The 27,812-nt window shown below is 48.1% G+C and overlaps 1 protein-coding gene and 1 non-coding gene across 3 annotated transcripts; both read right to left on the reverse strand.

Moving 5' to 3' along the window:
- Window positions 1-1,067: 1,067 nt before the first annotated feature.
- On the reverse strand, window positions 1,068-27,780 carry COPG1 (COPI coat complex subunit gamma 1). Of its 2 annotated transcripts, none has more exons than XM_047743363.1 (24): window positions 27,629-27,780; window positions 26,672-26,724; window positions 25,929-26,006; window positions 25,598-25,672; window positions 25,409-25,488; window positions 23,391-23,466; window positions 23,039-23,131; window positions 22,557-22,643; window positions 20,922-21,079; window positions 20,701-20,834; window positions 19,593-19,660; window positions 19,180-19,368; window positions 18,172-18,267; window positions 14,589-14,832; window positions 13,272-13,347; window positions 11,209-11,312; window positions 10,607-10,732; window positions 10,218-10,286; window positions 6,919-7,061; window positions 6,439-6,610; window positions 5,639-5,736; window positions 3,977-4,115; window positions 3,549-3,647; window positions 1,068-1,318 (listed from the first exon to the last, which is right to left on the reverse strand). In XM_047743363.1, exons 1-24 carry the CDS (start codon window positions 27,663-27,665, stop codon window positions 1,188-1,190), a joined length of 2,625 nt encoding a protein of 874 aa, XP_047599319.1. In that variant the 5' UTR covers window positions 27,666-27,780; the 3' UTR covers window positions 1,068-1,187. The 2 variants fall into 2 exon arrangements, with proteins under 2 accessions (XP_047599319.1, XP_047599324.1); XM_047743368.1 differs by having other exon boundaries at window positions 25,598-25,669; window positions 25,926-26,006.
- Window positions 24,546-24,647, reverse strand: LOC125089774 (U6 spliceosomal RNA). The gene has a single exon (XR_007124060.1). It is a non-coding gene; the product is annotated as a U6 spliceosomal RNA (small nuclear RNA).
- Window positions 27,781-27,812: the final 32 nt, after the last annotated feature.

The raw sequence follows: 27,812 nt of genomic DNA on the forward strand, positions 1-27,812 counted from the left end.
GCTGGGCTGGCAAAGTCCCAGGGAGCGTGAGGTGCCCGTGTCTATACCGCAGGAGCCAGAACTTAGGTCATCGGGTCGTTGTAGGGATAGAAGGAAACATTCTCTTTACTTAGCAGCGAGGGCAACCGCCTCAAGAGTTTTGGGGGCAAAAACCGAGAAACATTCAGGAAATCTTCCATGAATCACACAAGTCACTGTCACACGTAAGTGGGAACCAAAATGCGACTTTCCAGGGTCTTCACCTACTGCTCCACCCTCAAATCTGAATTTCTAAGGGTGAGGCCTAGATTCTTTAAAAACAGGCTTTGCAGGTTTATTTCTTCCATGAAATTAGCAAAGCCACCTGGCTTGAATTTAACAGCAGCTGAGGTGGACTCTGAGCCTGCTCCCTTGGGACATAAAGATTTCTGCATCTTCAGCCATCAGAGTGCTCTCTAAGGGCTATTCTTCCCCTCTGTGCATTCACTAAATTGGACTGAATTGGGAGCAGGCAAACCCCAGTGCACATGCTAAGAACACCCAAATAATCCACCCAAACCCTCTGAGGGCTCCATTCATCAGCTAGAGGAGGGAGACAGGACGCCAAGAACAGGGGCATGACCTTAGTGCCTGCTGTCATCCCCTCAGCAAACCTGCACCACTCCTGTTCCTGAGGCTTGGAGAGCAGTGAGAGTGGTCTGACCTCAAGTACAGAAACCAAAAGGCTATGGGTGTGAAGGGGACAGAGCAGGTGTTCTTGGCGGCTCAGAAGGGGGAAGAAGAAATTGGCGCCCTGAAGCACGAGTCTGCAGAAGTAGCAACCATTCAATAAATACATGCTGATTTATTTATATGGATAAGATGGTTTTCTGGGGATAAATTCAAGAGGAAGTGCGAGCATTTTATTCATTTGTGACGTCCCTACCCTGACAAGCCCGGCAGCAGGTTCTAGGACAAGCTAAAATCATCCCCTGTTTAAAAAAAGAAAAAAACGTTACCCCCCCCCCCCCCCCCCCCCCGCAGCAGTCCTGGAACAGGGGTTAAATTAAAAAAAAAAAAAAAAAAAAAATTTTTTTTCCCAGTGATTTCTAATTGTTTTTGATACAGAGCCTTGGGAAGGAGTTTCCACTGGATTCAGGATGAAGGCATGACTTCTGCATAGTGTTGGGGAGAAAAGGGTAGGAGTAGGGCTCATGCAGCCTGGCCTCTTAGCCCACAGACGCCAAGATGATGTCTACCGGCAGCTCCTCTGAACTTCTGGCTGTCACCTGCATTGTTACTGTGTCCAAAAGCAGCAGTCGGGAGCACACCAAGATGTCATGACCTCCCCGGAACACACCTAGAGGGAAGACAGAAATAGAGGTGTGTAAGGAAGAAGTAAGCTGCAGAGTGAAGGTTGAGGGTGGCATATGCAGCAACTGATCAAGGCAGCTGTGGTGTAGTGAAATGGGAATGGACCTGGAAACAGGGGAGCTGGGCTGAAATCCCTAAGTGAGATCTTATACAAGTCACTTTGCCTCTCTGAGCCACAGTATCCTCAACTACAAAGTAGAGGAGATAATATACTAACCTTTTTTTTTTTTAAGCTTTGCCAGGTGCAAATGAATTAATGAACACACAAAGCTTCTATCTGGCATCACGGAGGCTCTCATGCCTTTGGCTAAATCTAAGAGTGCAGATGTAGGGACAGCCCCTCCATGACAAAACTGCATTGCAGGTGTCTGTGAGACCCAGGGGACTGTTTCAGCGTGGCCAGAAACATCCGCTTGGGGTCTGTCAGCTGTGAGCAAGGCACTGAAGCAGAGCTGCCTCCCAACCCTGTTTATAAACACGCAGGAAAAAAAAAATCTCCCATTTCCTTTTGTTCAATTTTAGGTGTGACAACTGTATTGCTGCTATTATCTCTTAGAGAAACATAGAGAGACATTTACATACAAAAAGCTGGATCTGGAATTTTCTTTAAAATAACCTGGGGTGGGGACTAGAGTCAATGGTGGTATAGATGCTGTTAGTTGTTGAAGCTGGAGGATGAGCTCATGAAGGTTCATTATACTATTTGATTTTTGTGTAAGTTTGAAAATTTCCATGTTGACTTCTTAAAGTCCCATTCCTATTATTAGAAAAGACCAACCAACCCGGTAGAAAATTAGAGAAAGGTTATAGAAATAATTTGTAGAAATTATTTGTAGAAATACAAATGGCACACATATATGGGAAGATGCTTATTTGTAGAAATACAAATGGCACACATATATGGGAAGATGCTTAACTTCATTCAGTATACAAGAAATGTAAAAGAAAAACTCCACCCAGACTGGCAAAGATCATTTGATAAGGATTTGATAATATACTGTGTATATTACTGATTACTGTATTACACTGAAAATATACTATGTTGTCCACAATCTGAAAAGAAAGGAATACAGTTCCTATGGAAGGCAACTGGAAATTTTTATCAAAATGAGCAAAGCAATTTATCAAAATGAGAAATGCACTTTGACTTGGTAACGCCTTGGTTAATTTATCCCATCGAATCCTCAGCGCATACATCCAAAATAAAGTATGTGTATATATGTGTATATGTATGATTATTCACTGTAGCGTTTTTGTAAGAGCAAAAGCCTGGAACAACCTAAACGTTCATCAATACAGGCTGATTCTATAAAATATGGTACACCCCATAGAATGGAATACAAGGAAGCTACAAAAAAGGAGGAGGATTCACTTTGGGATGATAAAAAAAAGTCCTGGAGAAGGACAGTGTTGATAACTGCACAGTAACATAGACATACTTACTGTCACTGAGCTGTGTACCTGAGCTCAAAAGGATAAATTTTATATTATGTAGATTTTACCACAATTGAAGAAGAGGAAACTCTATGTTTTCTTCCATTTATTTTTTATTTTTTTTTTTAAAGATTTTATTTATTTATCAGGGAGAGAGAGGAAGAGAGAGCTAGCACAGGCATACAGAGTGGCCGGCAGAGGCAGAGGGAGAAGCAGGCTCCCTGCCGAGCAAGGAGCCCGATGTGGGACTCGATCCCAGGACTCTGGGATCATGACCCGAGCCGAAGGCAGCTGCTTAACCAACTGAGCCACCCAGGCGTCCCTCTTCCATTTATTTTTAATGTAATTTCCACCCCCAACGTGGGGCTCAAACTCATGACCCTGAGATCAAAGTCGCACGCTCTACCGACTGAGCCAGCCAGGCATAGGAAAGATCTGTCAAGTGAAGTGCAAAGTACAGAACACTGTATACACCATTTGCACATAAACGTTTGAGTTAAAATAGGGAAATGTGTACATGTTAGCATTCATATCCATAAGATCACTGGAAGGATATACTGATATATTGTCTGTAATAGCAGTGCCGATCGCCTGTCAGAACGGAACTAGATGACAGGCAACAAAGGTCGGAGGATATGTCACTGCTGTTTTTTTTTACTTTGTGAATTTTCAGTGCTGTGACTTTGAATCCCTGTGTTCCCAGTGGGAGCCCTCAACCCAGGATGCTGTGGCATCCAGGCTGTGAGCTACACAGGCCCTTCCCACCTAGAAATGCTGCTTACCAGCCAGGAGCAACGTGTGGGTGTTCTTGTTATCTGGCACTTTGTCTGACCTCTCACAAGGGTGCATTCCCAGGAATTTCACGATATTGCCCACAGCCTCTGTAGGAAGAAATCGTAGCATCATTACGCCACATCTCGTTTCCCCTTTGTGTCATCACCATGCCCCCATCCCCTAAGGCTGCTCTAAGGGGACTTTTTGGCTTATTTATTTATTTTGTAATCTCTACACCCAACATGGGGCTCAAACTCTTGACCCTGAGATCAAGAGTTGCACGCTCTTCCACTGAGCCAGCCAGGTACTCCCCTAAAGGGCTTTTCATAAAATGGCATCCTTCAGATGGCTCTTGACAGGGCCCTGGATCTCTGGGGGCAAAGGCGGCAGGGGTGAAAGGGGAGGATACATTTCAATGGTAGCCAACGATTTTTACCTTCAAGTGTCTTGATGGTAGACAAGGTGAATGTTTCCTCCTTCTCGAACTCATCCCCTACCTCATCCCATGCTGCTTCGAAGTTCAGCTTCATGACCTTCTGGATGTGATCAGCGACAGTGACTTCCAGATCTTCCAGCTGGGGAGATGGAGGTGGAAGTCAGGCACACACCTCCAGGGGAATGAGTTCCTGCTCTGCACACCTCTGCTTTGAACTCACTGCTCATCCCTTTCTGCCACGTATCCAGCAGGTGCTGACTAGGCACTGAGCACCGTGCTTGGCTCTGGGGACATACGATAAACTGGGTATCTGTCCTTCAAGTGCTCACAGCTAAGTGGTGTCCTTTCAATAGAAATGCCCTGACCCAAGTACTCACCTGAGGATGTCAGCTTAGGGATCACATCCCTTCTGAAGCCTTCCTAGAGTCAGTGTCTCAAGGATCCAGAAGGTCTGCCTCCTATGGCTCTATCACTCCTGACTCAGTAAATCCCACCTTCTGTCTCAGCTGTGTTCTCTGAGCCTGACGTATTCTAGACCCTATCTCCATCACAGCTGTGTCCTCCCTGAACATGACATACAGTATTACACTCCACCTTGGACTGACAGCATATAAATGTTCCCCATTTACTCACCCACCCGACCTTCACTGAGCCCCTACTCTTAGGAACGTTTAAGGTGTGCCTAAGTAGGACTCAGCACCCACAGCAGAAGCAATGCCTCAGGGCCAGCTATCCCAAGAAGCTCACTTGCTCCTAGGGCAATTTCTGATCTTAAGGTCACTGCTGGCTCATGGAGGTCCCCTCAACAATGGCTCCAGTGTGATAATGGTGAATATCAGTTGTATTCCACGGTAACTTTTCCTCTGCTTATGAGGAGTTTGAACAATCTGCATCCCCAGGCTGAGTATAACAGTCTGCCCTCAGATGGCACTGAGCCACTGCCCCACGGTCAAACCCCAGAGCGATCCTGCACTCAGCTCCATCCAAGCTCAGAAAACTGGAATTAGAAGTCATCTGAGTGCATGAAAGGACCACTCAACAGATGCAAACCAATCCACCTTCTCTAGAAAACAATTTGACAACACGAGTCAGTCTTAAAGTCGTGCTTATCCTTTGACCCAATTTTTCTACTTCCAGGAATCTAAGGATATATCTAAGGAAATAATCTGAAATGCAGATAAAAATTTGGACCCAAAGGGATACTTAATGCAGCTTTTACAGTGAAATTTGGAAGCCCAAATGCCCAACATTGAGGGAATAAAGGTCAAGTGTGTTATCTCTATATATCAGAGTATTTTTCAAGTCATGAAAAACTTTATGTATGAAGTATTTGTAAACACATGGGAAGACACACTACAGTTTTAAGTGGAAACAGCAAGATACATAATGTCCAGAATGACCTCAGTTATACAACTCCTCCCTACTCCTCCACATAACTCCCAAGGACTATGAGTAATGTTTTCCTGTTTGCTCATACTTGGTTTTTGTATTTTCCAAGTTTTCTTTTTTAAAGCATGTACTCTCTTTAAGTTTTTTAAAAAAATTTTCTTTCAAAAAGCCAAAAATAGCAAGAAAAAGCTTCAAGTCTAGTTGTTAGCTCCTGGAGGGGGTTGCTTTACAGCCTCGGGCACAAAAATGAGTCTCTTGACACCAGCTTCTTACCACATATTCATCTTCATAGCCTTCATCATCGGTCTCCCCAGTGGTGGGGTCACAGTCCTTGACAGTGAACTTCATCATGCAGCTGAATGTGCAGGCCACTGCAGGGAAGAGAGGCTAGGTGGTCAGGACGTCCCTAGTCACTGCAGGGGACAGCTCCTCCGGGTAGGGCAGGTGGCCATGGCCAGTTTCCCAGGCCTCTACTATATTATCAGTAGCAACAACCCCACAAGTAGCCATCCAACCCCACAAATCCGGACAGAAGATACCATCTCGTGGAAGGGAAAAAGAGTCAAGTCATGGGTCTCAGGAGCCCCCTCAGAGGGAAGAGAGAGGAAAAGGAAAGGTGCCACAGGATGGCTAAGCCTGTCCACAAATGTCAACTGTCTGAGGCCTGGAAAAAGATGCTGGTGGGTCCCTTGGAAGGAGTGGAGTTGGGGTGTTTCAGTCTTTGTGCCTTTGTACTCTCATGGTGAAATGAAAGCACTGCTAGTTGAGGACCAGAGAGATCTTGGTCCTGCCTCTTACCAGCCACATGAACTTAGGTGACTCATCCACCCTGAATCTCAATCTTTTCATCTAAGGATAGGAAGAGCAATACTCATCCCCCGAGGTCTTCTATGAGGGTGAAATGCGATGATATATGACAAGTTCCCAGGACTCGGCCTTTCTTCTTCTTCAAAGAGTGAAATCAAGGAGTTGAAGCTCTCATAGAAGACAAATGTCTGGTGCACAACCAGCCCACCCCATCTGGATCCCAAGGGCTCCCACAAGGCCAGGGTGGTTTCTGAAGAGGTGCTCACCGGCTGTAGGGTCCTCCTTGGGCAGTGCGACCAATGTGTAGCAGGTCCCAGGCTGGTTGTAGGGTAGGCTTCGGGCGGGCACGTAACAGAGCACCTCGTAGGCTTCAGTGGGCTCCATCTGCACTGTGACGTTCTCCAAGGTCTGGTCGTTGAGTGTGTTTGTGCAGTCAAACTGGAGCAGGGAGGAGAGGGGTTGCTTAGATGCAGCTCTAGGTCCAAGTGCTGCTGGAGAGGAAGAGCCCAGAGGGCTCACCCCGATTCCTATCCCAGTACGTTTGCACAGTCTCCCTGTCCCCGTGCTGACACAGAGGACCCAGAGAGGTCCTGTGTCAAGGCTACAAGACACATACCAGCTGGTGACAGGACATATCATCATGTTGAGCTCCTGACCAACTCCGTGTGGGACCTTATAAGACCCGTCACACTTGGGACCACTCCCTAGCCTAATGTCCCAGCAGGGCCACAGCCCTCCCTGCTCACCTGGAACACCATGTGGTCAGGGAAGGTGTGTTTGGTGCAGCGGATGACATACTCGGTCTCTGATTCAGTGAGGGCCACAGGCTCAGGAGACGACTTGAAGAGGGGCCCCAGCCCGTGGAACTCTGGCACTGCTGCCAACTGCTCTGAAAGTCACAGGCCACAAGTTCACTCAGCCTTTCAATTCCCAGACCAACTTGTAATGGTTTCTAATAAATGCTCATGGCCAGTTTTCCAGGTCTTTCACCCTACTGAGATGGACAGATATGTATATACAATGACAGGGTACTCACTATTTCCCAAATACACCAATGCATTTTCTCCTCTTGCTAACTTTCCTCAAGTTGTACCACCCACCATGAATACTCTCTTCCCCTCTATCTCACAAAAGACCTCAGTCCCAGGAATCTGACTGGGAGACCCCAATGGCCTAGGCCTAAACCACTTGGAGACTCCTACAACTTTAGAAGCTCAGCAAAGATTCTTAAAAGGAAAACTCTCAAGGTGAGACAAATGATGTCCTAGCCACAGAATCAGGCAAAAGAACAAACTGGTCCTATACATTTGTTAGTTAAGATAAATGGCCAGTAAGGAGAAGTTTCAGATTCAGACTTGCAGAAAACCTTACTTCAGGTGGTCTGTGGGCACTTGGTAAGGCCTATCCTTATACCCCAAAGCCAGGTTCCAGCACTGGGCTGGGTCCTCTGGCCTACAGGCCCCCACCCTGGCCCATCCAGGTGAAGGAGACCTCTGGCAGCAGTCTCCACACGATGTCTGCCTATGATGGCTATGCCTACTGCCCTCTTCTCCATTCTACAGCAGGGGCAGCATTTCTCAAACTACAGTCATGAATCACCCCTGTCAGAATTAGCTGGGGGTGGGGGCTTGTCAAAAAAACTCAGATTCCTGGCCTGTCCTAAATAAGCTCTATCTGAATCTCTGGATTTGGGACTCAGGAATCTGCATTTCTAAGACATTTTCTCAGACGATTCTGAAGCGCACTGATATTTGAAGACCACTGCTCTAAGATTTTTTTTTTAAAGATTTTATTTATTTGACAGACAGAGATCACAAGTAGGCAGAGAGGCAGGCGGGGGGGTGAGGGGGGGAGCAGGTTCCCTGCTGAGCAGAGAGCCCAATGTGGGACTCGATCCCAGGACCCTGGGATCATGACCGGAGCTGAAGGCAGAGGCCTTAACCCACTGAACCACCCAGGCGCCCCCACTGCTCTAAGATTTTTAACTTGTCTTCCCAGTTAAATTGAACTCTGTACGGACAGGAATTGTACCCTGAGGCCAGGGATCTGATATTTTGCCCTGAACTTAGTAGGTACGCAATTCATGTTTCATGGGTAGAGACAGAAAGTAAACATTATTATTATTACTTTGCTTTCTCTTTGTGACTGCTTCAGCCTTCTGCTACCTGAAGGACTGTATCTGAGGAATACCAGGCACTAAGAAGCCCAGAAACAGCCAGCTTTGATTTCAGCAGGCACTTCTGGGCCATCCCGATCATCAGCCACCAGAGTGTTTCTCTATGGGAATTTTATTTCACTGGACACCAAGTTTCAAGACCTGATACTTAACTACCCTGGGGGATTCTGCTAGAAGCTATCAGTTAATACCTCTGAGTTTCCAACTCTTCACCAATAAAATAGGTATAATAATCTCGTTCACAGGATTGTTGTGAAGATAAATGAGGCAATCAAAGTTCCTAGAACTGAACAGGTGATCAATAAATGCTAGGCTTTGAAATACTGTTTAAAGGTGAAATTGATACCCTCTAAGAGACTTAGGAGCCTTCCTTCGAAGATGTGGCAGAATGGTGGCCCCAAGATGTGCATAAGCTAACTCCCAGAACCTGCAAGTACATTCTATCACATGGTAAAAGCGACTTTGGAGATAAGATTAAGTTGGATCTTGAGATGGGCAGATTATCCTGGATTATCTGGTGGACCCAATGTAATGACAAGGATCCTTAAGAGAAGGAGGCGGAAGGCTTAGAGTCAGATTTGAAGAGGCCACCCTGCTGGCTGTGAAGGTGGAGGAAGGGGTCACCAGGAGAGGAATGGAGGAGGCCTCTAGAAACTAGAAAAAGCAAAGACACCATTCTTTTCCAGAGCCTCCAGAGGGAGCTCAGCGCTGCCAACACAGTGGAACCCATTTTGGACTTTGGCCCCCATAACTGTAAGATAATATATACATGTTGTGCTAAGGCTCTAAGTTTGTGGCGATCTGTGGTAACAGTAAGGGGAAAAGTAATACAGAAGGAAAAGTTTTGTGTTAAGAGTGATCCCAGTTAGCTCTGGATCCTAGTTTTGCTGAATCTGAAAGATGAGAGAAGACAAGATTCTTGAATGGAATGGAATGGGGGGAGGATTTAATTTAATTCAACAATTGGGAACTTACTGTGAGGAAGAAAGGCACTGTGCTAAAAGCTATGATAGAGCATATAAAGGACAGAACCTGTGAAGAACCAGACAGAACTAGTTAAGAGAAGACAGAAGAGCTGGAGTAGAAGTGATGAGCATTGGAGACCCTTCAAGAAGGAAGAGGGGTATGTGTTAGTCCTGGAAGGTGGAAATTTAGTAGATTATATGGTCTGGCAGTTGGACACACAGCCTCTGCCCTTAAAAAGATACAAGACCGCAGGGATAGATAAATACCTAAACAAAACTTTCCCAGACAACGTGGACTGAATGCCTCTGGAAACCAAGAAAAAGCACTAGGGTCTTCGGACCCCAGCTATACTGAATCTGACATTCAGTAGCCTGAGGCTGGCTCTAGGGACCTGAGCCCTCAGAACCGAGGCTGAGTGGCAGCTCTGAGTCAGGCTGATGTGAATCTTAATTCCAACCCCTCTACTTTCTTGCTGTGCAACCTCAGCTATTTCACTTTCTCTGAACTTCCAGTTCCTCCAATACCAAATGGACCCGCTAACTTCCACCTGAGGGTCAAATGTACTGTCTAAAGAACTCTCAGGGCCCAGCACTCGAGTAAGAACTGCTGCTAAGGGGCGCCTGGGTGGCTCAGTCAGTTAAGCATCTGCCTTCAGCTCAGCGTCCTGGGATCAAGCCCCACATCAGGCTCCCTGCTCAGCAGGGAGTCTGCTACTCTCTCTCCCTCTGCTCCTCCCCGCTGCTCATGCTCACTCTCTCTCAAATGAATAAATAAAATCTTAAAAAAAAAAGTAAGAACTGTTGTTGATTGAGTCTCTTCTAATTCCTCTGAGGACAGCAACTACCCTAAAGCTGAGGAGACCAAGCCCAGGTCCCAAGAGCCCCCCCAAGCACTGCTACTCACCCTGGAAGATCTCTTGCCGGGTGGCTGCCACTTTCTCAGGCTGCTTGGTGGTTGTGATGGGGGTACTTTCTGCAGAAGCAAACATACGCGGTGACCAACAACTCCAGTAATGGGACAGTGCAGTGTTGACCACAGAGCTGTTCCTTAGGGATTATAACTTCCAACCCCGCTGAGAGCGTGAACATGTGAGAGTACAGAACATGTGAGAAAGAGAGTGAGTGTTCACGTGCCTGTGTCTCCGTTTCCTGGAGCCAGACGGAGAAAGGATTATCCCATCCTCTTGGTACAAGCTCCCCTATCCTGCCTAGGTTTAGTGGCTTCATGGCCCATGCAGACCCTCCAACAGAGGCCTGGACCTGAAGGCCTCCGAAAGCACAGGTATCACGTACCTGTTCTCTGTTCTGCCATTGGCGCGGTCGCCAGGGGCACAGACTTGAGGTCAAAAGGTTTTTCTGATGGTTCTAGAGTGTACTGTTGCAGGGCTCTCTCCAGACCAGGGATGGAAACAGTCAGACCTAGAAGCCAGTACGAGAGAGACACTGTCTGAACACAAGACAGAAGGAGCACCCAGAATCCCCAACAAAAGACTGAGGCCCTGGGGTCTAGGTCGCGTGATCCTAGACCACTGAGAAAACCACTTAACCCTCTGGGCCTCCACTTTTTCATCTATATCTTCCTTCTCACAGCTGGTATGGGGATAAATGTATGTAAAAGAGTGACTTACAGAGAACAGAGTATTCTGCAAAGAGAGGTTTTTTATTAATGACTAGTGTTTCAATTCACCGAGCCGTTTCCACCCACACTGGTGTGAACCACAAGATTCTAGGTCTTCTGAGGTTACGGTGATGCCACGAAGTTGCCATGAGAGTCTAGCCACAAGTGTCTTGCCTCAAACTTCCCCTCCTCAGGGAGGGTGCGCCTGCTCCGGAGTGGTGAGAAGGGCCACAGCCCTGGGACAAGGGCCAAGTCAAAGACAGCCAGTGAGACTCACCATTTAGGATATAGCCTGCATTGAGGGCCTTCTGCTTCTGCTCCAGGACATTGAGATAGAAGGTGGCTCGGTCCCTTACTTCATTGTCATCGTCCATCACACACCTGCAGCCAGAACACACAGAACTCCTGACTGGGGCCCTCAAGGGTGGCGGGAGGGATGCTGCAGGGCTTCCTCAGAGGGTAGTCAGAGGAACCAAGTTTCTTAAAGCTCAGTTCCCAGATGTGAGATCCGGGCATCAAACGCACAGAAAAGCCCATGATATTCTAACTAACTACATAAGGGGTGGCCACATTCATATTCCCTGGGTCCTCTCACTAAAGTCCACCTACTGAAGGAGGCAATCTTCTATATCCAGTGGCATGTCAAAAAAAGAATTTAATATGACCCAACAATTCTCCTCCTGGGCGTATCTTCATGAGAAGAGATGACACAGGTCACACAAAAACTTGGGTATGAATGTTCACAACAGCATTATTTGCAAGAGCCAAAAAGTGGAAACATCCCAATGTCTGTCAATTGGTGAATAGCTAAAATGTGGTCTACCCGTACAATGAATTCTTTGGCCATAAAAAGGAATGAAGTACTGGGACATATTACAGGATGGATGAACCCTGAAAGGAACATCGTGAAGAAGCCGAACACATGAAAAGCCACAGATTATGAATGCATTCCTATGAAATAACCAGTAAGGGCAAATCCGTAAAGATAGAAAGTAGATTAGTGGTTGTCTAGGGCTAGGTGGGGAAATGCTGGGGGAGAAGTGAGGGCAAAGTGACTAGTAATGGATATAGAGTTTCTCTTTCTAACTCCACTCTCACCAGCTAACCAGCAAAAGAGCCAAGGAGGCACAGCTGAAAACAGCCTCATCAGACCTCATACATTGCAAAAAAACCCCACAGGAACCAAGGAGTCTTAGTGCTGGGAACACATACCACAGTGAGAAAACTGCCCTAGCCCAACAGACATTTACTCTGCTCTGTAAGCACCAGGGATCTAGGGTTTCTATTAGGGAAGATAACAGTGTTTCAAACTGGGGTGCCTGGCTGGCTCAGTGGTTAAGTGGCTACCTTTGGCTCAGGTCATGATCTTGGGGTCCTGGGATTGAGCCGTGCCTGGGGCTCCCTGCTGGGCAGGGGGGCCTGCTTCTCCCTCTCCTCCCCACTTGTGCTCTCTCTCTCGCTCTCTCTCTTTCTCTCTCTGTCAAATAAATAAGATCTTTTTTTTTTAAGATTTTATTTATTTATTTGACAGAGAGATCACAAGTAGGCAGAGAGGCAGGCAGAGAGAGGGGGAACCGAGGTCTCTACTGAGCAGAGAGCCCAACGCGGGGCTCGATCCCAGGACCCTGAGATCATGACCTGGGCCGAAGGCAGAGGCTTAACCCACTGAGCCACCCAGGCGCCCCATAAATAAGATCTTTAAAAAAAAAATTTTTTTTTTTTTTGGTGGGCAGCAAAGTTTACCGAGTGACAGTTAACTGAGTGAGACTACAAAGCTCCCGAAGAGGGTGGGGATCGGAGAGGGTTACCTTAAAAAAAAAGAAGTCTTAAACTTATATTATGGTGATGATTACACAGCTCTGGGAATATACTAACACCATCACATTATACATCTTAAATTGGTGAACTTTATGGCTTGCAAAATATATGTCAGTAAAGCTATTTTAAAGAAAGAAAATAACTTAAAAAAAAAAAAAAAGAGGGGTGCCTGAGTGGCTCAGTGGGTTAAGCCTCTGTCTTCGGCCCAGGTCATGATCTCAGGGTCCTGGGATTGAGGCCCACATCGGGCTCTCTGCTCAGCAGGGAGCCTGCTTCCCCACCTCTCTCTGCTTGCCTCTCTGCCTACTTGTGATCTTTCTCTCGGTCAAATAAATAAATAAAATCTTAAAAAAAAAAAAAGAAAGAAAGAAAGAAAAACTCAACAGTGGTCACAGAATTTTTACGATACTGTTTTTTCACGCTTTTCTGTCCTATTTTTTTTTCCCCTACAATCCAAAGTTGTGTAACTTCTCTCCCTTGGGGAACACGGTCATCCCTCAAGGAACTCTGGCTCAGACTCACCTCTTAAGCAACACCAAGATACTGGGTAACATCTCTTCATTCTGGGCTCCAAACTTGGCCAGAGCACTCACAGCACCTGTATTTATGAAGCAAATAGGATTTACCCAATGTATCTGACAGCTCATAGTTTGGATACTTTCAGTGCTTAGAATGGGTTTTTGAGCAGAAGAGCCCCAGAGCCAAGCGGTCTCTAGTGTATAGGCCCAAACCTGCCATGAATGCAATGAGTGGCTCTGTGTGGACTTCCATTGGGCCTCAACTCCCTCATCCGTTTCAGGGAGAAGGCAGCCCCATCTTTAGGTTCCACAAGCAATTTCAGCATTGACTATGATGAGGCCACAGAAGCTAGCCATACACAGGCTGCTCAGCTTGTGTATCCAAATGGCCTCAACTCACAGTTATGAGCCTCTGGATTAATATAAATGAAAAAATGAACTATTATTTATGAATATTAACTGCTGAAATAAGAAAAATCTGCCCAGTGGGGGCATGAGAAGAAAAGGAAATAAAATTTAAAATAAAATTAAGAATATGATGGTTACACATTGAATTGTACACTCAATTCACACTCAGAGTATACATTTTGGGGAGCCTGGGTGGTTCAGCTGGTTAAGCATCCATCTCTTAATTTTGGCTCAGATCATGATCTCAGGGTTGTGAGATGGAGCCCTGCCTTAGGCTCTGCACTGAGTATTGAGCCTGCTTAAGTCTCTCTTTCTCCTTCTGCTCCCCCAACCTTTTTAAAATTTTTAATTAGACTTTATTTATTTGTCAGAGAGAGCAAGAGAGCACAAGCAGGAGGAGGGGCAGGCAGAGGAAGAAGGAGGCACCCTGCTGAGCAAGGAGCCTGATGGGGGACTCCATCCCAAGACTCTGGAATCATGACCTGAGCCAAAAGCAGACACTTAACCAACTGAACCACCCAGGCATCCCATGCTCCCTCTCTTAAAGGAGGAAAAAAATAATAATAAAATGAAAAAAAAAAAGAGTGAATTTTCCAATATGTGAATGATATCTCAATAAAGCTACCATTAAAAAAAAAAAAAAAAAAGCTAACCAAAACAAAACAAAACCCAAAAAACAAGCAAGAAAGAAAAGAAAGTTAAAAACCATAAGTCAGTAACAAAATCAGGGAGCTAAAGAGTCATTCAACTGAGTGACACCCAAGCATCTATGGTCCTTCCCACAATGTTAGAACTCAATGAGCTTGTGAGGCAAGAACACAGAGTGTCCATGGGCTGGGGCTCAGCTCCCTTTGGCAGGCCACCTGCTCAAGCAGCAGCTAAGAGCCCCTGTTCAGCCCTGGCTCAGACCCACCTGCCCGGACCTCCTCGTGCTCCAAGACCACGCGATTATAAATGAAGCGGATGTACTTGGAGGGGTTGTTGGTCTTGGGCCCCTCTTGGCCTAGAAGATGCAGGATGCGGGTGGCCAGCACGGTGAACTCGCAGTCCTCGATGAATTCGCACAGGTGTGACAGCCCGGTCTCCTTACTCTCTGTGTTCTCCTCAATGATGCTGATGATGCAGTCCACGATGGCCCGCTTGTACTCAAAGCCACCCTGCAGCAGGAAGGGCTGAGCTGAGCAAGGAGGCTGCTCTTTCCAGAAATGAGCTGTAAGTCCCAGCACCTAACTGGGACCAGGAACAGCAGTCCAAACACAGACCTTGGAGGCAAGGGATCTGGCTCTCGGGGCCTCTATCTTACTTTTTGTGTAAAACATAAGGTGTGGACTGAATGCTCACTAGGGTCCTTCCAGATCTAATAGTAGATAGTTTAATAGACACATTTTGGATTTCACTTTCCTTCCCAACTTTGAAGTAAAAGGCAGACTGGGTGGTACAAATGCTATGGAAAATAGTAGAGGGATTCCTCAGAAAATTTTAGAAAACAGAATAACCATATGATCTGGCACTTCTGCTTCTGGGTATATACTCAAATAGAAAGCAGGGTCTTGAAAAGAGTTTTAAAACACCCACATTCATAACCTCATTATTCATAATCGGCAGAAGGTGGAAGCAATCAGTGTCCATCAACAGATGAATGGATGAACAAAATGAAGTCTATCCATAACATGGACTATTCAGCCATAAAAGGAAGGAAATTCTCATATGTCCTACAACACAGATGAAACTCAGCAACATTTATACCGAGTGAAATAAGCCAGTCACAAAAAAACAAATACTGCATGATTCTACTTCCATGAAATATCTAGAGTATCAAACTTAGAGAGACAAAAAGAAAGGTGGTTTCTGGAGACAGACAACAGGCAGAGGGAAATAGAAAGTAATTGTTTAATAGGCACAGAATTTCAGTTTTACGAGATGAAAAGTTCTGGGTATTAGCTCTATGACAATGTGAATATATTTAACTATATTGAACTAGACACTTAAAAGGTTAGGATGGTAAATTTTATGTTATGTGTATTTTACCACAATTGAAAAACAAGAAACAAAAACAAAAAAACCCAAACAGAATGGGTCAGCAGAGAGCCAGAAGACCCCAGAACCAAATCTGTGCTCTGCAACTTACAGACCCTAATGATAGAGGTGGCGACTGAGGTGCCCACAGGTGCCAGGCATGTAATCTGGCAATGGAAGGGGAGTGGTTGGGAGGGGTGAGGCACTGCACAGTGCTTGTCACACCTAAAGAGGGAAATCACCACTCAACCCAGTGTTGCCAGATCTTCCAAATTTTGTAGGAAAAACTATAAAATCCGTTGTGCTGGCATTGGTGGCTCTTTTCCTGATTTGCAAATAATGGCCACTAACTGGTCACCTGGGTGGCTCAGTTGGTTAAGCGATTGCCTTCGGCTCAGGTCATGATCCTGGAGTCCCAGGGTCGAGTTCCACATCAGGCTTCCTGCTCAGCAGGGAGTCTGCTTCTCCGTCTGACCCTCCTCCTCCTCGTGCTTTCTTTCTCAAATAAATAAAATCTTTTTTTTTTTTAAATAATGAACACTAACTTGAAATAAAAAAAAAAGATTTTTATTTATTTGACAGAGAGAGAGAGGTCACAAGTAGGCAGAGAGGCAGGCAGAGAGAGAAGAGGAAGCAGGCTCTCCGCTGAGCAGATAGCCCGATGTAGGGCTCGATCCCAGGACCCTGCGATCATGACCTGAGCCAAAGGCAGAGGCTTAACTTACTGACTCACCCAGGCGCCCCTAACTTGAAATGTTTAAAACTTTGTACAATCACAGTACAACTTGGCTGTGGGTCCAATCTGGCCTGTTTGCAGATTAGTTTGTGTTACGGCCGTGAGTTACCTTCCTTGCCAAACCTCAGGCACCTCCATAGTAAGGACCATCATCAGTGTACTTACTTGCCAGGTTATTGTGAAGGGTAAGTCAGATGCTATTTGTTTTTTGGTTTTTTGTGTGTTTTTTTAATTTTTTTTTATTTTTTTTTTTAAAGATTTTATTTATTTATTTGACAGAGAGAGATCACAAGTAGATGGAGAGGCAGGCAGAGAGAGAGAGAGAGAGGGAAGCAGGCTCCCTGCTGAGCAGAGAGCCCGATGCGGGACTCGATCCCAGGACCCCGAGATCATGACCTGAGCCGAAGGCAGCGGCTTAACCCACTGAGCCACCCAGGCGCCCTTGTGTGTTTTTTTTAAAGATTTTATTTATTTATTTGACAGATGGAAATCACAGAGAACCAGGCAGAGAGAGAGTGGAGGAAGCAGGTTCCCTGCTGAGCAGAGAGCCCGATGCGGGGCTCGATCCCAGGACCCCGGGATCATAACCTGAGCTGAAGGCAGAGGCCTTAACCCACTGAGCCACCCAGATGCCCCTCAGACGCTATTTGTACACCACTGAACTTCAGTGAGTAGGCACACCATAAACCTTCAAACGCTATTTTCAGTATCAGTTTTACAAGCCAGCCAAGCAGCACGGGGGCAGCAAGAAGCTCAGAGCAACTTCAATGAAGCTTTGTGGGCAGCTGCTCTGACTAGAGAATGATACGCCCCTGGGCATGAGCAACAGGCCCATTTCTAGAAGACAAGGTCCTAGGGTCTGACTGTTGGAACTCTAAAGAGTGAAGGTCTTACACTTAACTGATATTTGGAACCATGAATTTTTCTTGGAGGAAAGGAGGTCTGGGAGAAAACCATGGAGTCTGGCCAGGTGACCCTAGGCAGGTCACTTCACCCCCTGATTTTTAAAGGGGGAAAATGATGTCTGTTGACAAGGCCTGTTATGAGGATCACAAGATTGTATACACTCTGTAATGTCTCCAAAGTGCTGGACCCATTAGCTGAGGGTTCCCTCCCTAAGTATTAGTGCCCTCCTCCTCTCTAATATCTCAGGAGCCCCAAAGATACCCCAGGCAAGGACTCCTCACCTGCCTTGGTCCAAGGGCCCCTCTGGGCTGGGCCAAAGGGGCACCAGATACCTGGGGACCAAATCTACCCTAAAACCCTTTGCTTCTGGTCCTCTGAATAAACTGGTTTTGTTGAGACGCCCAAGGAAGGCAGTGTACGTGAGTCACTAATTCACATCAGAAGCAGAAACACAACGCAGCGTCACATTATGAGCATCAGTTTCTGAAGAATCCAACCCTGGTGCTCCTGGAATGGCCCAGACAATTTCTGTACTAGACACCAGTGAAGAACGCAGGTTTCCCTGAGTGTGGCATAAGCATCACCACAGGGTATCTGTTGCTCTTTAAAGCTACTGCTGCATCACTGGTTATTACTGTAATTACTGGGAACGGGGGAATGTTTACACTGTGGTCCAAGAGGAGCAGAAAGGGCCGCAGGCATCAGGAAATCCACCTGGTTAATGCGTTGATCTGGTACCCCCCAAGAAGAGGACCTTGGCTCCAAATTGAGCATGGAGCTAGCGCCAGGTCACTCCCTGCATGAGGGGAGCCGGCATGCCCCAAATGCCTGCTCTTACCTCTTCCCGTAGCATGGTGAACAGGAAGTTCATGAGCACAGCGTGTTTACGAGGATACTTCTGACACAGGGCACTGATGGCCTGGACTACCACCACCTGAGTCAAACAGACATGTGTGAGCAGCAGCCCTCATGATTGCTAAGCCCCCTAAGGTCAAGTTACTTAGTTCACTAAGTGCCAACTCCTTCTTTAGGCCCAGCCAGGCCCTGGACCTAGAGGGCAAGGAGAGGGGAACTCCACCTCTACCCTCAGGGAGCACCTAATCCCTGAGCCCATCTAAGTAGGATGGCATGCACACCAGTCCCAACAGCCCCAAATCCAGACTCCAGGTCCCCTACACGCTGCTTGCCTCAGACCTCACGCTAAGTCCGCAGGCCCCTCTCTCCGTCCCACCTGTCCTGCTTCTCTTCCTACCTCCACCCCCATGATCTCACCCATTGGCTGTTCTGGCTCCTTGCTGGGTACTCTGGCCATGGCCTTCTCCTTTTTGCACACAGTCGCTTGAGCAGTCCTTCCCCCTCCCGTGGATTTACCCACTTCTATGCCGCTCACTCCCCAACCTCTGTCTGTTGTCTGAGCTCAAGGCCAGTGTTTCCAAATGTTCACCAGGGAACTTCACCCGCTGGCACCTCAAGTTCAGCATGTGTGCTGTCACCACCATGACCTTCTTGCTCCTCTCACCTAGGACCTGACTCTCCCTCCTTCCCCAAACTGATCAACAGCACTGCCATCAGCCCATACCAGAAAACGAGAAATCGCTGACATTTGCTCCCTCGGTCCTCACTCTGTGCCCTGCCAACCAGCCTCCCAAAGGAACAATACGGACAAAGCCCCTGAGGCAGGCTGTGCACATCTCCTAAGGCAGAGCCCTCTGCAGGGCGACATGCCACCCCGTCTGCCGCGTCCTTAAGCCTCACCAGCCCCCAGGTCAATCCTGGCCGTGGGGAGCAGGCCCACAGTATCTTCCTCACCCTGGGGGCAGTGGGTGTTCCGGGCATGCCCAGGTACCTTAAACTCATCCGAGATCTCTGACATGAAGGATGAGATCTGCTTCATGAGGCGGTCGATGCTGCTCTCACTGCCAGTCTTGAGGAGCGTGGTGATAGCCAGCGTGGCGATGCTGCGGTTTGAGTCTGTCACCAGGTTCTCCAGGTCCAGATTGCAGGCTGTCACCGCGGACGGGTGCTTCATGGCCACCTGTTTGGGAGGACAGACAGAGACAAAAAGGGACTCCTGTTATTCCTCTGGATGGCTCTGGCCAGGTCAGAGGTCCTTCAGGTGAGCCCCTCTCACCATGAGGTAGAAAGCAACTGTGACCAGCACACACCTTTTGCCATGAAACATCTCCAGCTGGATCAGGCCACCTCCTTGACCCTCTCAAAAGGCCAGAACCCCCATTCTGCCCACCCCTAAACCCTTACCTTATTGAGGGTGCGGACAGCAGCGTAGCGGAGAGCGGCTTTAGGTGAGCTGCAGAAAAGCTGGAGCACTGTGGGGAGACAGACACCACGTGCCAGGCTGCCCTCACTGCCCAGCAGCTGGGAAAGCCCAGGCCTCCCGAGGAAGGGTACGGAGGTACACAAGGGCTAGGAGACTGTTCAGACAGAAACCCTGGGCTCACTTCCCTGCTGGCACCCTCACCACAACCAAGGGAGAGAGCTCATGAGCACAGAAGCTTTAATGTGCTCATGAGAGCCGGTGGGTGTCATGAGTGATGATGGCTGCTACTTCCTGAGCCCCTCTGTGCCAGGCATTATGCTAAGGAGTTGCCGTGCCTTGTCTTGCTGATCTCTCACCACCCCACAAAGCAGCTCTTACTATCATCCCCGTTTAACAGATACGGAGACTGAGGCACACAGGTGCAAAGCTACTAAACTCACTCGAGACTAGATGCCAGGAAATGGCAGGAACCAGGACTGAAATTCAGGACTGCCCGCACTTGAAATCTGGGCCCTTTACCCTTGCAAAGTGGAACTGCACTCCTCTCTCCTGGGCATGTACAGAAACCAGAATTACCTCAGTCCTGGCTTCACCAACTGCTCTGGTTCCTATCCTATGTGGTTGTATGTCAGGCAGTACACCCCTCCCTGTGCCTTGGCTGTCAGGAAGCCAGGACTCCAACCCAGACTATTGGGCTCCGGCTTCCAGGCTGATTAACCCCTCTGAATTGCCTTCTTCTTTGTCTGCGACAGCTTGGCCCCTGGAAGCATGTACTGGTTTTCTCAATCTCAGGTTCTTCCACCAGGCCCCCTTGCCATGGCTAGCCAGCCTAACAGAGCCCCAGGCTCTTTAATGAATAGTGAGATGGAACTAAAAGTACCCTATCCCCAGACATAATGCACGTGAGAGAGCCTGGAACAGTGCCTGGCACTGAACATGTACTTACTAGATTCCAGATCCTTTTCTTAAAAAGGATCTTTACTATGCCGGGGCCTATTAGTGGGCTTTTTCTTTGTTTCCCCCAACCCTCAGCCTAAGGCCTCATTCCCGGCAGGTGCTAACACGTGGGGGCGAAGGGAGGGCTATAACCTGACACGGCCGGGGCCAGCTCTTTGGCACTGCAGCCTGGCAAATTGACGATGGCCGAGGCGGCTTCGTATACCACCATCTCATGCTTGTTGCGCAGACAGCTCTCAATGAAATCGAAGAGCGGGCTGTCCCGGCTACAAAAGAACAGGGGTGGCAAGAAGTTGGGGATGGCCCAGCACTGAACAAGGCATCACCTAGCCAGGGGAGACAAGAGACATTACCTGCCGTCCTCCTCCTCCAGCTGCTTGCTGGCCACCCGGATCATCATGCAGTAGGCAAAGGGAGACTTGAGGCCGTGCCGGGTGAACTTGCTGATCATCTTATTGACAGCTAGGCGGTCGTTCTTACGCACATGGTACAGGAGCCCCAGAGCATGGTACTAGAGACAGGGGATCACGGCAGAGCACAGGCATGTGAAGCTCAGGTCTACTGGCTGTGTGGCCCTGGGCAGGCCACTTCATCTCTCTGGGCTTCAGCCTTCTCATTTCTAAGGTGGGCATCACAGCAGCTACCTCAGCGTGGCTGTGACAATTTCCCCAGGTGCTCTATACAGATGGCCTCTGGCACAATGCTCAACAAACCATGTGGATGTACCTGTAGTCTAGCTCCTGCCTCTGATGTTGGCAAGGGTCCCAATGGGCACCAGGAGTACGGATATGGAGGGGACAACAGATGCCAAAGAGATGAAAGAATGGGGTGCAGTATTTTTCAATAAGAAAGAGAAAGTGGGAGCCAGGTCCCAAGCATGGACACGTGCGGTAAGGGTGTTGTGCGGCACACCTCCCATGAGGCCTTGTGGCATTAAACCTTATGACACCCCTGAAGGTAGGTATCTGTAGTCCCACTGACTTGCCCCAGGACTCATGGCCAGACTGGCAAAGCTAAGTCTGCAGTGCCCAAAGTCAAGGGATTTCCCTTTCTGGGGATGTAAGGTGTATAGAGTTATTTCCTATCCCCCTGCTCTTTGTTTCTTTACGAGGGTGGTGTTCAAAGGCTAAGTCATGGAACCATGGGTGTCTTGTATGAAAGAACCTTCTCTGACCCTGGTAAGTATTTTGAGGGCCACAGCTGGCTCTGAAGAGGAGAGGCAGCACAAGGGATGAGGAGAAAGAAGAGATAAATACACGGGGAGCACCTACAGGTATGCATTCAGCAGATGCAGGTTTGTTTTTTCGTTTGTTTTTTGTTTTAAGGTTTTATTTATTTGAGAGAGAAAGAGAGGGAGAGGGAGCACAACAGGGGTAGGGGCAGAGGGAGAAGCTTACTCCCTGCTGAGCAGAGAGCTTGATTTGAGGCTTGATCCCAGGCTCTGGGATCGTGACCCAAGCAGAAGGCAAATGCCTAACCCCACAGGTCAGAGTTCTAGATGCTGTCTCATATTATCCTCACAGCTTTGTGAGGGAGAAACTTTCATTCCCATTTTACAGACAAGGAAGCTGAGACTCACAGAGGTAAAAGGAATTCCTCGCCCAAAGTCACTGAGGAAGAGTTAAGTAGTTGAAAGCCCCACCAAGGTATTTACATGCATCACTAACAAAGCCAGCTTGGCAAAGGCTGTCTGCCTGCCTGGGCCGAGTCTGCTACCTCCCATACCCTAAAACACCACTCAGCTGGTTATCAAATACTTGAATATTTCAGTCCCAGTGGGTAAGCAGCCTCTAACTTCCATCTTCCCAAGTGGTGCCCTGGATTCTCTCCCCAAACTCCCAAATCTCCCCCCAGTCCAATGACAAAAGATTAAAGCCTGCTCCTGCTAGGGACCACCAGGATCTCCATGGTGAGCGTCCATTCTGACCAGCTAGTGCCACACCATCTGCCTAAGAACTGTAAATATCATTGCTCTGCTCACACCTCACCTGGACCATGATGTTGTCGCTGGATGCCGCCTCCTGGGCCTCATTCACCCAGCGCTTGACCACATCAAAGCTGCACTTCAGCAGGTGCTATGGGAACAGAGCACATTAAGAAGCAGGCAGGCAGGACCCAGTGCTGTCATACCTCCTGGCCCCAGTTCACAGTTCAGTCCAGCTCTGGATCCTCCCTCAGACATAGCCCAGAGCCTCCTCGTTGCGCTGGTTCTGTGAGATGGTGCACAAGGAGAGCTCCTACCCTCACTCTCTGCACCGGTGGCAGATCTCCCACCAGACCCAAATTCCAACAATCGGTCATCCCAAAGGATAGGTCCCAAGAGGTCCCTAGTATGCCTCACTAAGAAAGTTGGTGGGACTCTCAGATCTGGGGATACAGAAACACTTTTTTTCCTACTGAAAAGAAACTCTGGTATTTCCTTTGTTTCCCAATCTGCCACCCAGCCCCGGCAGGGTCCCCAGCTACACACCAGAGAAGACACCAGGGCAGAGCTGGAGACACTGGGCACCTTGTCCACGATGGCCTGTTTCATGTAGCGCTCAATAGCCTGCAGCATGGTGCTCTGTGGGGACAACGAGTGAGGTGGGGAGGGGACTCAATCAATCCTCGGTGACCATCAGAAGCGCAGGTGATGGGTGGGAAGAGTGAGGGCAAGGAGGAGGCACACCTGTTTCTGGTGTTCTTGTGCCCCGCCCGCACCCCCACATAGCCTGGCTCAGTGAGATGCAGGACAACCTAATGCATGCGAAGGAAGATCATGATTGAGTCTTGCCAAGAAGCAGGGAAGGAGAATGGCTGCTTGGTGGGGACAGGGGACTCACATCAGTAATCTGGCAGAGGGCACGCACAGCCGGGCCCCGGTAGTTGTCTTCTTTCCCAGTCATGTCCTTTGTCAGGCTGTGGGAGGGGAAGGCATCATCTACACACAGAAGATTGGCTGGCCCTTCCTAAGCACATGTCCCACCCATTTGTCCCCAGCTCTGGTCACCACGTTTGCCTGAACTACTGTACGAGTCTCCTAACTAGCACTCTCACTGTATTCTTAGTCCTTCCTGGTCAAAAGCCACACGGCAACAAGGAGATATTTATAAAACTCAAAACTGATGGGGCACCTGGGTAGCTCAGTTGCCTTTGGCTCAAGTCATGACCCTGGAGTCCCAGGATCGAGTCCCACATCGGGCTCCCTGCTCAGTGGGGAGTCTGCTTCTCCCTCTGACCTTTCCCCTCTCATGCTCTCTCTCTTAAATAAATAAAGTCTCTTAAAATAAAACAAAACAGGGGCGCCTGGGTGGCTCAGTGGGTTAAAGCCTCTGCCTTTGGCCCCGGTCATTATCCCGGAGTCCTGGGATGGAGCCCTGTGTTGGGCTCTCTGCTCTGCGGGGAGCCTGCTTTCTCCTCTCTCTCTGTCTGCCTCTCTGCCTACTTGTGATCTCTGTCAAATAAATAAATGAAATCTTTAAAAAAAAAAAAACAAAACAAAACTTGAAACTGACCAGGTCACTCTCTGGCTTGGATTAAAACATTCCCAAATCTTCCTATTGCCCATTACCATCAAGTATAAACTCCTTGACGAGAAGTCCCCAAACAGGCCATACTCTCTCTTCTCCAGGCCTTTGTGTATGCTATTCCCTCAGCATGGAGCACTCCTGACCCCCTCCACCTCTATCCTGCTATCTATCTATCTAGATTTCTTTTTTTTTTCCTTCAAGATTTTGTTTACTTGGGAGAGACCTCAAGCGTGAGAGATAGCATGGGCGGGGAGGGGCAGAGGGAGAGGAAGAACCAGGCTCCCTGAGTAGCAGGGAGACCAATGCAGGGCTTGTTCCCAGGACACTGGGTTCATGACCTGAGCTGAAGGCAGGTGCCTAACTGACTGAACCACCCAGGCGCCCTTATCTCCCTCCCTCCCTCCCTTCCTTTTTTAATAAGAATTTTTGGAAGAGATTCATTCTCAGCAGCGACTTTCTTTCTTTTGGAAAACTATGGAACGCTTCACAAATGTGCCTGCCTTCCTTGAGAAGGGGCCATGCTAATCTTCTTTGTATTCCAATTTTAGTATAGTGCTGCCAAAGCTAGCACCGTCCTGCTTGTTCTTCCCCATCCTTCAGGACTTTACTCAGACAGGTCTAGGAGGCCTTTCCTGATCCAGATTCAAGGTGGATATCCTTCTGGTCTGTTCTCACAGTCTATCACACTTCCCATGGTCAACTATTATATCTTAACGCCTGTCTGCCTATCTATTTCTCTGTCAATTCTGGGGCTGCAGAGCTCATGTCGGTCTCATTTGCTGCCATATTCCCAGAGCTACACACAGGGACTGGTGGACATTCAGTAAATATTTCCTAAACGAATCTACGACATCTCCCCCAACCCTCACAGTGTGGCAAGAATGAGAGAACTGAGCCCTAGCTCTTAAGGAGAGGGATTATATTTTAGTTGTATCTGTTCCCTGAAAAATTCATTGTGAAGCAGAAACCAGTACTTGGTAAGTGAGCCTGTCCATATACCCCCTGCATTCTCTATGTCTATTTCTCTTGTGTTCTCTCTTGGTACTCACTAAAGTCTTTGTGAAAGTTCCAGGCTGGCTCAGTTGACTGAGAGAAAATCAAGGCAAGGAAGGATGTGTGCCAAGGTAAGTCCAGAGAATTAAAAGGGAAACTGTATACTTTAGAGGCTGCCATGGGGTGGGCAGCAGTAACTGAAAGATGAGGGAGACAAAAGAGGAAAGGGTACCTGGCATGATGTCAAACAAAAGTCTCTTTGCTGACACACATGAGAAAAAACGGCCTCTGTGGCAATGGCATCCATCAGAGGAGCCATCCATAGACCCAAGACTCACCTGCTGGTGACGATAATAACATCCTCAGCGATGCAAGACATCTCCTTGATGGTCAAGTAGCACATCCGACGGAGTGTGGGCTGGTTAAGAAATAGGAAAAGCCCTGTGACGCCCAGCTCAGCATGAGGACCAAGGTTAGGAAAACTCCAATCCACACAGAGGTAGACAATACTGACTGAGGGCACTTACATCATTGGACTGAAAGAGCTTGGTCATGGCAAAGAAGGCCTCGGTTGCTTCAGTGGTCCCTAGGTGCTCCCCCTGTTTTAATAAAAAAAGAAGTGCCAGCCCCTCTGGGAGAGGGAGGCCAGAAGGCTCTTTCTGCCAGATCAGCCCAGGCCAAATCCCCAGACCCAGCAGAGGCTCTATCAAGGGCAACACACCAGAGTTAGACACTGAGGAGACCCAGAGCTTGATGACAACCACACAGAGCTGTCAAAAACCCTAAGCTACCTGATTTAGCACCCCTCCAATAACCCCCAGCACCATTTTTCCCACCCCCAAGCTCATCGTCTTACTGGTTTATGAGGTAAAGGATCTTGGTGAGGATGTGGGCACATTTTCGAGGGTTGATGGGAGTTTCATTAAATACACGGGCCTAAGAAGCAGCAACCAAAAACATTACCTTCTAGCCCAGTTTATTTCCCTTCCACTGACTGCCCTCAAGCACATTCAAGATCTGAGAAGTTTCAGGGTAAATAAATACATTTGCCTGAATAAGCTTATTTTCATAAGCGAACAGTTTATTTTGCTTTTTCTTTAATTCATCTATTAACAATTCCTCAAATATTCCCTAAATATTAGTTTGGGATATGTTGACTTACTAACAGATACTCAGTAGTAAATACTTGTTAACTAGAAGCAAAAAACAACAACAACAAATGCAAACGTCATGAAGTCTCTCCAGGAATGAAGCTTTCCTGTCTTTCCAGGAACAGGTTTTCTCCCTTACTGTTTTTTATTTTATTATTTATTTAGTTTTAAGGATTGTATTTATTTATTTGACAGAGAGCTAGTAAGAAAGCACAAGTAGGGAGCAGGAGGCAGAGGGTGAGGGAGAAGCAGGTTCTCCACCAAGCAGGGAGCCTGATGTGGAGCTCCATCCCACAACCCTGGGATCATGACCTGAGCCAAAGGAAGCCGCTAATCGACTGAGCCACGCCAGCGACCTTCCCTACTGTTCTTTAGACCACCACTTTGAATGTGTTACTATTTTGAGTACAACATGAACACTTAGGATGAAAGAGGGCAAATGACACTTGCCTCCTGGAGTACTGCACTCTTCTCAAGATGCTGGAACGGGTTGGAGCCTCCACCTACAGAACACAGAAGACTGAGTACAGGTTGTAAGGCTAAATTGCAAACCTCCCATACTATTCTATTGTCTACCTAGTCAAGTTCAAATTACTACAGAATGGCAATCAAAGCTCTACACCTTGCATATAGATCTTACCACTCTCCTGCAGGGAGCCCCTTTTACCCCAAACTTCTTAGTCACCAAGCAGCCCTGATAACAGTCCTTTCTGTGCCTCTCACAGCGTCTTGTCTTGCATTCATTTATGCAACTTGTACTTAACTGAGGCCCTACAATGTGTGAGGACCACCGTCTCGTAGTGACTAGGATTTCTTCACAGTAAATGTCACATTTGTAATTAATTACATGTGTCATTATCTGGCTGGTGCGTATCTTCTCCACTACGTCTGTGACGTAATATTCCCAGCTCAGGCACCGAGTGTCTCATTTGTTCTACTGCAGTCTCAGAACGCAGTACAGTGCCTCGCATCCCGTAAACGCGCAATAGACGTTTACTGAATAAATGAATGGAAGAGATTCAGCCACAGAACACTGGCTCCACAGATTACGCCGCAGTCTGGCCAGCAGCAGCGCAGCCTCGGCGAATCCCAAGAGGTATCACGGACAAAGTCACAACGGTGCATCTGGCCAGACCCCTCCATTGACAGCTGGGGAACCTGGGGCCCACAGAGGAGCATGACCTGCCCAAGGTCACCCCGAGAATCGCGGTCCGAGCTCACGAGAGAGGGAAGTGGAGCATACTCGGGCTCTCCGAGGCCTGCCACTGACCAGCTGCGGACCTTGGCACAACCCCTGTCCCTCACTGGGTCTTCAGGTCTAGGCAGCGGCCCGGAATGAGCGCTCCCGGCGAGGGAGCAGAGAGCCTGCGCTAGGGTCCAGCCTCCCCTAAGCCTACGCCCCCTCACCCGCTTCCTCGTCTTTCTTGTCGAATTTCTTCAGCATGGTGGTGCCGGCGGGGCGCAACGCAGCAGCCCTCCGGTAGACCCGTGCAGCGAACGGCGGCGATCCGGCAGCGGTTCCTCACAGCCAACTTCCGGCCAGCCACGTCGCCCTGCGCTCTGCGCAAGCGCAATCTCCGCTCTGCGCAAG

The sequence above is a fragment of the Lutra lutra genome, chromosome 1 (assembly GCF_902655055.1).
Source record: "Lutra lutra chromosome 1, mLutLut1.2, whole genome shotgun sequence".
In the NCBI taxonomy this organism is placed as follows: Eukaryota; Metazoa; Chordata; class Mammalia; order Carnivora; family Mustelidae; genus Lutra; species Lutra lutra.